The sequence below is a fragment of the Platalea leucorodia genome, assembly GCF_965183815.1.
Source record: "Platalea leucorodia genome assembly, chromosome: 4".
In the NCBI taxonomy this organism is placed as follows: domain Eukaryota; kingdom Metazoa; phylum Chordata; class Aves; order Pelecaniformes; family Threskiornithidae; genus Platalea; species Platalea leucorodia.
This window is the reverse complement of record NC_138826.1, coordinates 12,178,721-12,190,121: the sequence shown is the minus strand read 5'-3', so window position 1 is coordinate 12,190,121 and position 11,401 is coordinate 12,178,721. Positions and strand designations below refer to the sequence as shown.

The following is an 11,401-nucleotide window of genomic DNA, read 5'->3' as shown; positions in this document are numbered from 1 at the left end:
GTTCCTCCAAAGCCTGGTGGTATGAGCGCACTGAGACCACTGTGCATGCCCAGGTCTGTTGAGAAAGGGCTGGTTTCTCTTACTTCACCTGCTAGAATCTCCTGAATTCAAAGGCGAGAGAAAGATGCGCTATGGCCTTGCTGCCTTAGGATTCGTGCTTGACCTGGGTGGTTTAGGAGGAGAGGTATCCTTGGCTGTCCCACAGTTACCCTGCTTGACCGTGGGCAAGATACTTTCTCACTGCCTTTGTTTCGCAAGCTGAAATTATAATATCAGAATATGTGGTCGTGTGTTCAGAGTGCCATTAAACACGGGTTTCTGCAGGGCTTAACCAAAGTGTCTAACCAAAGCCCAGGTCCCTGGTTTTCTCCCGAGATTCTGTTGCAACAGCAACACAAAGAAGTGCCCTAGCAGCGCTCTGCCTCCCCTGCCGCTTGCTACTGACTTCAAGCGATGAAGCACAAGTGATTGATGTTGTGATGAGCCTACTGATTTTTACAGTCATTCAAAAATGACAGTAAATACCTCAGTGATTGCAGCCATGAGTGAAATGAATTAAATTTTCATGAATGAAAGCAGTCTATGCACATGTTGGCTCACAACCGAAAGTGGTAATAGAAGAGGTTAATAATACACTTAAAATGTTTTTGGTTTGTTTTTTTTTTTCCCCACAATACATTTTACATGTTTTTTCTAAGAGAAATTTTACTATCCAAGAAGAGAAAAAACATACTACAGACTTGAAATCCCATCTATGTGTTCCCGTTAAGCTTCATGAAAGAAATGCCTGACGTATTTTTATGCCGATGAAGCCTAGATGAATTAAAGCAGTGTTCCCACGTTCTCCTTTTTAATGCTACTGTTTCATTCTAGCATACTTATAGAAAAACATTGCTTATAAAACAGGGCCATAGAAAAAAGCTCTGCAGCACCTACTTAAGCGAGGTGAACTCCACGTGTAGCAAGCACTGATTATATGTTTGCAGGTTCTGAATAAAGTGTGCTGTTTTACTAGCTGCCAGCTTTCTGCACTCCTACAGCCATGGCAGCTTGACAGAATAAAAATGACACACATCACCCTTGGGTTGGGTGCATATTTTCAGCATGGACTACAAAACCAAAATAAGAAAAAATATAACATCTACCCCACCCCTCCACTCCCTCAAATACAGATCTCTAAAAGCTATGTGACAAAACCTGTACGCAAGGGCCTACCAATGTATTTGAAACACTCTTTGAACTAGACAATCATTTGCCACTTAATCCTTAATGAAGTCAGTCGCTATTTTTGCAAGCATGTCACACTGGTGGGAGTGTTTGTTGATGAATTATCAGTGAGATATGATTTTATTCCTATGAATAAATATAACCTGCTGTCTAGGCACATCTGTACACACGCATAAGTCATCTTCAAACTGCAGGAGTATGCTGTATATCAAAAGTCCTCAAGAGGGAATGAAGACCTGGGGATAAAAAAGATCCCAGGTCCTTATTTGTGCCTGTTCGTAATATAGAAGGTGATGTACTTCTTGGTACACCGCGACAACAGCAAGCTGCCTAGGGCACCAGCTGTGGACCAGCAGGTTGTGGGATCACGGTTCTTAGAGCTTTGAGTTGAGCCAGGGTTTTCAAGAGGACTCGATGCATCCAGGCACAATAATGTCAGTGCAGCGGTCAAGAGAAAAGGCAAAATTTTCCTCAGGTGATGGCCACCCTGGTGACTCTGAACCCCCTCTTTAAGGGAGGAAGATTAAATCCTTGCTCTGGGAGTCTATGATTAAGTGAAAATAAGTTTCTGAACTACAAAGGAAAGCTCAAAACCATGTCTCAAGGCATCCTGTACCTCTAAAAGCAGAAGACAAAGAGGAACGAACTTTAAAACCTGTCAATTTGAAAATGTTTCTATGCCTATTACTGCCCTGAGAAACAGGGATGAGTAACACAGGGTGGTCCTTCTACCCTTGGTCCTTAGCAGGAGGAGAAAGCTGTGAGTAAGGAGATATCCCAGCTGCTTGTTGCGACAAAAACCTTCGCTGACGTGTTTCAGCAGAGGTCAGACCGCACTGCCTGCTGTGCAGTGCCAACAGAGTCTCAAATGCATAAAACATATTGCTGTTTTCTCCCGCCTGAATGCTTCACGGGGTGATTTTGAAAATTACAAGTTTATCCAGAATGTGTAAATCTATGCAATTTATTTACATGCAAATATTAACACAAAAATGGATGTAAATCATTCTTTTAACTAGGTATAGGATTGGTTGAGTGTATTGCGAGGAAAAGTGGGGAATTCGACTTCCCTTTCTCTTCTAAACTCTCTTCTCTCCCCTGCCAGTGAGTCCCCTCGGATGGGCCAGGCAGCTGGGACCCAAAGGACTGGCATCTGTAACTCACTTTGCCCTCAGAAAAAGTGGAGTAAATGCCATTACACAAACCAATCTCAGAAAGATGTTGTGAGACTCATTTAAGGATTTAAAATTTCCCGAAAATCCTAAAATGAAAGGCATTTTGAAAATGCAAATGGAGAAAATATTTTTTTCCCCCAAGTGCCATTGAACTGAGCTATTTAAAAGTAAATGCAGAACAGTCAGGCAGGAAATTTTCATTCTGAATTTGTTTGTGGAGCAATCATTAAGTGCTTTAGTTTTTTAAACACTGTTTTCTGAAGAAACAATGAACCATTTCTTTAAAGGTGCAGGTGAGATGTGTTACAATAGCCTCCTGATGGGCCTTTACCAAAAGCATTTCCTTACATAGCAGTTAAGAGTGGTTGGGACTGGGGAGATTTTCCCCTTAAGCAAGGAAAGTAATTCAACCACCCGTTATTCTAGGAGAGGCAGGAACCAGACCGTTCTGTTTAAATCTAATTTTTATTAGTGTTAAGAGGATCAGCACAAGAATTCTATCACGTTGGCTACAGCTGCATTTTTAGAGCAGTACTGTCAAATGGAAAATTGCATTTTCCCCAAAACGTCGTGCCCCTACTGTTGTCAAAATAACACTTGAAATTACTGTAACTGAAAGAGATTAGAAGAAAATTAATGTTTCTCTTCCTTCACTTTTTGCTTATTTTGTGTGTTTGGCAGCTCTTTTGGGGAGCTGAACAGTGGCTCTCTGGGAGATAAAGGAGTGGGTACAGACTCAAGCTAATCTTTCTGTTTTCTTGAGACAATTTCGCACCAGTCCCGTTACTGGCTCACCCCGGGCACGTACTGGGCTTGGCCCAGGCTCTCCGAGGCACCGAGGGCTGCCAGGGCGGCTGGGCCCGGCGCTGCGGCACGTCGCACCTGCGGGCTGCTCGGCCCTGTCCGACGCCATTTCATGGCGCCTCGCTGGAGGGACTGGAGTCGGCACGGTGGGAACAAAGCGCAAAAACGGATGTAAATAAGCTAAAAATTGGAGAAGGGACTGAAATCCACGCCTCACGGCCCTACGCTCCCAGCCCTGCGCAGCCACTGGGGCAGGCCGGGAGCCTCTGGCCTGGTGGGATGGCTGGGCAAGGGGGCATGGTGGGGCCCAGCCGCAGGCTCTAATGCTGCTAATTCATCTTATTTTTTTTTTTTTAATCGATTTTTTATTTTAGATCCTCGAATAAATGACAAGATTTAAGATCAAGGTTTTATTTTATGTTCTGGGTGAGGACTTTTACTGCCCCTCCACCTCGGGAGAGGACAGGGCACCGTTACAGCGCGCTTCCCCCGGGGGTGAAACCTCCGCCGTGCCCCGGCCCCCGGTGCGGCAGCGCCCCCTGCAGGCGCACGGCGCCGCGCCCCCTCCCGCCCCGCCACTTTCCCCGCTCGGCTCACACTTGCCTTTGGCGCCCAACCCGCCCCTCAGGGGGAGAAACCACTTTTCCCAAGTCCCTGGGGGGACCCCTACAGCGAGGGCAGGCAGTGTCACCCGCTTTCTCCGCTTCCGAGCACCTTCAAAAAGGCCAGTGAGGCGCTTTAGAAGATAACAAAGGGGATTGCCTACTGTCCCTTGCGGTGTCCCTTCTCCTGCGGAGCAGGGGCGCGTTCTCTGCTCAGCTCCTCCCCCTCCACCGGGCGCTGAATGGTTCGCGCCGGGTCGGGATGGGGGAGGCGTTGCCGCCATTTTGTTTGCGTGAGGAGTGAGCGTGGTGTCTGTGCTGGGCAGTCTGGGGAGGCTGAGGGGGCGGGAGGCGGCGGGGACCCGGGGGTCACGCCGAGCACTCGTGCCGGGAAGAGGCGGTGAGGGCGGGCTGAGCGACGGCAGGAGGCACCGGGGCGGGCGCCTCCCCCATCCTTCGCAGACATGTACATCAAGCAGGTAAGCCGGCGGGGTCCGAGCCGCCCGCCTTGTGCGGTGCGGCCTGGGCCTGGCTGAGTCGGTTTGGCCCGGCCTGCTCTGCCCTGCCCCGGCGCTTGCGGGGTCTTCAACCTCCGGGCGAGCGGCAGAGCTAGGTCCCGGCCCGCAGCAAGAGGCCCGCTGGCTGGTGGCGGGTCCGAAGGCCTTTGCTTGGTTCGCCGCTGTCCCGGGGGGAGACCGCGGCCCTTGCTGAGGGGGTGGGGTGTCCCCGGCCCAGCCACGGAGCAGGTCCGCCGTGTGGGGTGGCGGGTGCCTTCCCCGGTTCCCGCGGTTGGTTTCATTCATTGCAGGTGTAAAGTGGCGTTGGAGGGAGGCCCTCTTGGAGCCGGGACTTGTTCGCGGGCTCTGTGGGCACCCTTTGGACGGGGCAGCCCTGGTGTCCGGGCCCTCTAGGCGACGGCCGACCCAAGGCCGCAGGCTCGTACCCAAACAAGGGGCTCTCCTCAGCTGTCTGTCAGGCGGCGTCTTCCAGGTGTTCAAGTTGTGGGTTCTCTTCTTTTTCACTTTTTCTTTTTTCCTAAATCTGCCTGTGGTTTCAGTGGGGAAATGTGACTGTATTTGGGGTTTCAATTCAAAGTGGTTCTGTCTGCCCCTTCCCTCGGGAGAAACAACAGTTACTGTTTGTATTGGGATGATGCCTCAGGGCTTGGGGCATGGACCATTTAACCTATTATACTTTATCCAGTTAAAAAAAAGGGTATTCTGTGGACCTTTTGCAAACAGTTTTTAAGATTGAGGCGGTCATTAATGTTACTTCTGTAGTATATCGCTGCAGCCGTATTGCGTAGTATATTGCACAGTATGGTTGAATTTTTATGACTGCTTTTGTACCACTGCCTATGCATGTTCATAGAAAGCCTACTAGGATTCTCATTTCTCAGTGGACTCAAAATTTACCTGGCTTTCTGACACCCTGCGGGTATCTTTATTAAGAAGAATTCTTTATCATGTTTGAAAGTGCATGTTCTATGTAGAAATCAGGTTTTCATCAACTGTTTGGCTGACTAGGGAGTGCTTGAAACGCCTTTTGATCATGTTTTAGTAAATTATTCTCTCATTGCAGGTACACACATTGCTTTAAAGTCTTTGAATTCAAAGAATTCTTGTTCTCCAGATTTGAATTGCACAAAAGTAAACGGTAGTGAAGATATATAGAATCAGAGTAGAAGGCCCAAATTCAGTCAGCACAGGAGAAATGAGTTCCATTTGGGAAAAAAAAGAAATTTCGGTGGTCAATAACCAGTACTGTTCTACGAGCAATAGGTGAGAGCAAACAAGGTGTGAACATAAGAATAAAACGGATGAGGGTGAATTTGGTTCCATCAGTATCCCTTTTTTTGTTGCTTCCCAGAAAGCATTCCTGGAATTTGAAGATTAAAAGTATTTGAATCTTAATTCAAAGCTGTACAAGGCAATAAAGAAATTGTGATATTTCAGAATATGTAGGATGGATGAAGTGAGAAGCCATCTAGGAAAAAACTTTGAGAGCAGGGGAAAATGATGTCCAGAGTCTGCCTGTGTCATACTCTTGTGGTGCCTGAGTATGTGGGTGGTAAAAGTTTGTGCTTCTGTAGTAATAGCCAAGAAATAACGATTGGTTGTTTTTACCTTTTTGTAGAGGCTTTCGGGTTCTTATGAGAGTAAAGTAGATCAATTATTCCAATCTGTATGTTTTTAGAATATTATAGGTAAACTGCAAAAGTGCTAGAGACCAAATTTTTTGCCCATTCTTTTTTTTTTTTTTTTTTCCCTTGAAATCTGGGGAATTGGGAAGCAGCAGTGTTTGCCAAATGTTGGTTTTGTTTTTTTTTAAATTGTTATTTATTTTTCAAAATCGGAATGAGTGAATGTAGTTGCTGTGGCCTAGAGTTGGTGGCAAGACCTGAGTAAGATTTGCTGTTACTGTTTTTCCTTCGAAAGCCACTGGTACTGAAGCAGAGCTTGCTGTTACTGCAAAAGTCTTCATCTGGCAGACAAGGGAGACTTTTTTTAGGGGAGGTGGGGGTCTGTGTTCATAGCCACAGTGACCAGGTAGTCTTCAATTAATACATTGTCTTAAACTTGCTTTCTGTAGTTTGGTCCATTACATTCTGAAATCCTTAATTACTTCCAATACAGTTGCTTTGGATTTAGATCTGGATACAGTGCAGGTACTTAATGAGAACTGTATCTTGCCCGAGGAGAGAGAGCATAGACAGTTGCAATTCAAAAAAGGTTTAGATAAGCCAAGTATTGGAGGAAGTGGCAGACTATTCCTTTTCCAAAATAGCTGCTGTTGCTTAGATCTGATGTTTGATGGTCAAGGATTAGTAATTTTCTGCCTACCTGTATTCTTAGCTTCAGATTCCAGTAGTGAAATAATTTTGCAAGAGGATCTGACAAGGAAGATGTGCCTGGGAAGAGAATGACTCTGATTTCTGACTAAAAGTTAGTTAATCCCTTTTTTAAGTTTTATTTCATTTCAATTTTTGTAAACTCAAGTGCTTGATTTGCTGTCTGGCATGGCATTTTCATTCAGTGTTAGTGAGAGTTTTAATCCGTTAGTATAAACAGGTGGTAAGAGGAGTTTTCTGTGATAATCGTTGATAATGGGCTGTCACATAGTGGGAGGAAGACTTAAGACTGAACTTGACATGAATAAACGAGGGCACTTTCTTCTCACGGTCTTTTGTCTAGTAAATTTTACGGATGGGATTTTTTCCCCACCATTTGTGTAGCATGCTACCAGAATATTACAGAGTATGAATGTGGTTCTGAAGGTAATTGTTTCTGGAGTTGCTCGGGTGTAGAGTTAATGTAGGCTTTTGTAGTAGGGGGAAAAGGCTTGCTTTAATGTTTATAGTACTACTTCTAGGCTTTTTGCTCAAGTTTTGTATGTGCTTCTGGGATACCAAGTATTATGCTCATCTTCTGGAACATGGGCTATTTTAGTACTTGAAGATGTGAGAGAAGGGATGACATGTTCAGAAAAGTAGAAAATGGTGATGGGACTGTGGACCTTACAAACAAAACAAAGTCTATATAATGTCACATTCTAAACTTCAGCAGTAATAATATTGATAAATGTCTTGTAAGATGTTTTGCTGTCTTCCTAACAAGTAATTCTTAGTTTGATAGCTATCATGGTTATTTTAACAATATCTTCTGCTGGGGAAGAGCTGGGTGAAGGACATAACGATTAAATGTCAACTCTAGTCCTTCTATAAGTGTTCTTGGTGAAGGATCTGCGAACATAACTTTTCTGGTGACTGCTGTCTTACTGAGCAGAGCACAGCTGCTGTGTAGTCTTTCAGCACAGCTTTAATGTTTGGAAAATGTCACTTAATGCTGGAATGTGCATGCTGGAAGTTGGATCGATTGCGCTGCTGTGCAGAACCACTGAAGTATTGGGATATTGTCACTTTACCTTGTGTGTTACTTGGCCTGGCAAACCTCAAATCACTACTGAAATTGAATAGTTGAAATTTGACATGCTACTTCTAGATGACTGACTGCTGTGTGGCTCCTGAATTTAATTGTGTAGGTTTGTATTTGTCTGTTGATACAAAGATCGGTGTTCTCCGAACCCCCTTGCTTTCTAACTTTCCTCACCGAGGTGGGAAGCTAGGTGCGGCTGGGTACGGAAACCGTTGTAATGAAACTCAATAACAAGACTGTTATTAAGCAGGCATTTTATGGCAGCGCTGGGCAGCACTGGGGATTCTCCACCATGAGTGCTCCACCGATTTGGTAGACTTTCAGAGATTATATACTATAAAGTCATATGTATTCACAGGATTTCCGAGAATTCATTTACATAAACATGAGATTTCGTGGAACTTCATTAATATATGCAAATGTCTGACCCACATACGCAGTCGTCTTCCTTGGTGGTCTTTGGGTGGTCGTCGGGGTCTTCAGATGAAGGCTCCTAGTCATCTTCGCTGTGTTCGCTGACTGATCTTTGCTTCAGTTCTGGGACCACGTCCTTCAAGGCTGCTGTTGTCATCCCCTTGCAACTTTCTTATCTTCTGTGCATTTGTTCTCCCAAGACTGGGTTGTCTGAGATGGGATTATCCCGGAGCCCCCTTATCTTACAACCATTGTAACTACTCTCTAAATCACAAAGGCCTTTCTTTTGTTTAGTTAAGTGACTAAGATATTTAAAATATCCTCCTTGCCCCTAGGCTTTAATTCTTTCAGGAGGCATTTTGATGCAGTGGCTTTGTCTGTCTTGGCTTTAAGCCTTTCATTATTTAAGAAGTGAATTCACTAGAACCGAGATAGCTTGCTTTTTTACTTTTCCCTTTAGGTTGCACAGTAAAACAAAATAAGACTGTATTGCATGTAAAATAGGTAGAGTCTGTTATAGTTTTTGCAGTCTGCAATTGCTCTACTTGGAGAATTTGCAAATAGAATTCTTATGCTGTATGTGGGTTGCATTGTAAAAATTAAATATAAATCTGGCCCTACTAGGGAAGTGCTTGTTATATTGGGGTTTTCTTTCCTGTATGTAATATTCGGTGCAAATACATCTTTTTGTGTAGTTTGTTACACAGAGACTCTGAGAACTGTCTTCTTCACTGTGCTTTGGCCTAGATAAGTACTAGCATCTCTTGTGATGTGGGGAGAAAAATCTGTCCCCAAAGTGATGCTTAGATGAGAGGCAAGTTTTATGATGGAAGTTGCTGATCTTGAGCTGGAAGGTTGAAGTGTGTGCAGGAAGGGTGGGGGAAATCGAGTATACGGTAATTGGTGTAAATATTCTGTGAAATCTTGTAGTTCCAAAACTGCTCAAGCACAAAGAGAACTTTGTTAAAATAACTCACTCTTCTCATTAGGTAATCATTCAGGGCTTTCGAAGCTACAGGGACCAAACCATTGTGGACCCATTCAGTTCAAAACACAATGTCATTGGTAAGTTCTGATACTTGTCTTTTTAACACTAACTAGAGTTGCACTGTTATTTCAGATGATGTTCGCATTGAAGTCCTTTATAGTTTTTAATATTCTGCCTACATTTGATGACTATATTATTTGTTTTGGAAACTTCTTTACAGTTGTCTGTAACATGTCACAAGGTGTATTCCACTTACAGCAAAGTAATGCTAGCGTTCAGTTTTACTGTGACAATAGTATGTCCGAGTCTCCAGAAACTGAGTGGGGTCTGTAAACTCCTCCATATGTGCAGATCTGTGTATCAGCCAGACCCCCTTTAAAGGCTGTCCTTGCAGGAACAGCAGCAGAGGATTTGTATGGGATTCCCTTTTTTTTTTGGTATGCAGGTATGATCATTTTTGATAAGTAAGCACACAAGCTACTATAAACTGCTGCAGAGAAGATGATCCTCTTTTCTTCCAGCTTTGGGGGAATTAATTTCTGGAATGTGGACTGTGAAAAAGTATGATACAGGTTTCAGAGTGTAGTTTCATAAATAACCTAATCCAACTGCATGTTGTTGTCCACTGTTCTCATGCCTCTTCCTATTTTTGCCCATGGACGCCTGCCTTTTCATTTGCATCGATTTTAGTGATTGTGCAGCAACTTTGAGACTGCTGACCCTACAGAAACCAGTCAATTTTGGACATAAAAACTTAGTAGCCAGCATTTACTCTAAGACTGGAAAAAACGTGCATATGAGTTGAATAGCATGTCCTGTTACGTAATTTTACTTCAGCGGGAGCTAAAACTTTGTCCAGGTGTCAGTGTTCTTTAAAGGGGGCAAAAAAAATCCGACTTCACTATTTTTTTGCCTTTTTAAAGACCTCATGGCAATCCCAAGTAGTTTTGGGGATGACGTGAATCTGGAGGGCATGTAGGCAGGAAGGGATGAAAAGCCGGGGATGGTCATTGCTGCTGGAAGGCAAGCGGTTTTGAAACTAATACGGTAGGTGCTGATCTTAAGGATAAGACACTGAGCCTGGCTGAAGCACATCAGAATGAACACTGAGATTACTTTATGTTAGTGTAGTGCAGTGATCTTATAGCTTTATTTTTAAAATATAAATAGTACTTTTTCCAGTCTTTTTAAAACAAAACATTGCTGAATTAGCAAGTGGAGTATTAAGAAGTTCATACTCTACCTGAAGTTCATACAGTCAACCTGAATGTACAGGCAAGTGATTTTGTTTGGTCAATATAAAAAATTGGTGCCGGGACCGGAAGAATTGGATTTAGGTCTACTGTTGTTATCCCACCAGGAGATCATTATTAAAAAGAAAAGGATGGGAATAAATAGGATTGGTTTAACCATTATTCTCATTGTGGAATAGTGTTGGAGTTCGTAAGTTATTGTAACGTGTTTGAGTGGGGAAAAGGCTTCTCTCTTGTTCTCTGACAATGACTAAGTGATCCACCTACTAAGTGTGCCTCATTCCCTTGAGATTTTGTTTGGCTGTGTTATATTTGGTTTCTGTTCTTGAATATTTATATGCAAAATCTAATGTACATTGCAGTGTTAACTCATGTCAACCTGAGGTTATACTTTGTGTTTTAATTTTCAGTGGGAAGAAATGGATCTGGAAAAAGCAACTTCTTTTATGGTAAGCATGGATTTCCTAATATAATAGTGTGGATACTGATGATACCAGGTTTGTTGGTTGGTTGGTTTGGTTTGTTGGTTTACCAAATGTTCCTTCTCAACAAGGAGTGGCAGATTGGTCATTACTTGACAATGATGAAAGGCAGATCTCAATGCACTTGTTTAATACTTACCTTCAGGTTTTTCCCCAGTATTTGGCTTCTTGTACTAAGGGCCTCATAAGATTTTTAAATGGTAAAAAAGTATTTACAGGAGGAAACGGATTCTAAAAGTCACCCACTTTGAAAGCTGATTGTGATATTTGCATTTACTTTAGACATTCTTAGTAGCTAAATTCTAAGCTGATTCCATAGCAGCACAGCACAGCTTATACAACCTTTTAATGTACGGTTATGACAGGGATTTTGTGGGATGGCAGCATCAGTGGAGGAGCAGAGATGCTAGTCAAAGGTGTTAGTGGCCTTTGTAATGGTAGTCTTTATAAATTGCCAAGTGTGAAGTGTTGTAGCGAGATTTTTAACCTAGCCTGTATGCTATGTATTTGTAGAGGAAAGC

General features: G+C 43.4%; 1 protein-coding gene across 1 annotated transcript in view; it reads left to right on the top strand.

Moving 5' to 3' along the window:
* The first annotated feature begins 4,107 nt into the window (after positions 1–4,107).
* The window catches only part of SMC3 (structural maintenance of chromosomes 3), a 28,788-nt gene continuing 21,494 nt past the window's right edge, over positions 4,108–11,401 (top strand). The window contains exons 1-3 of the mRNA XM_082309420.1: positions 4,108–4,287; positions 9,147–9,222; positions 10,809–10,847. Of these exons, the coding sequence (XP_082165546.1) occupies positions 4,273–4,287; positions 9,147–9,222; positions 10,809–10,847 (130 nt within the window). The 5' untranslated portion in view covers positions 4,108–4,272. The remainder of the gene's footprint in view (positions 4,288–9,146; positions 9,223–10,808; positions 10,848–11,401) is intronic.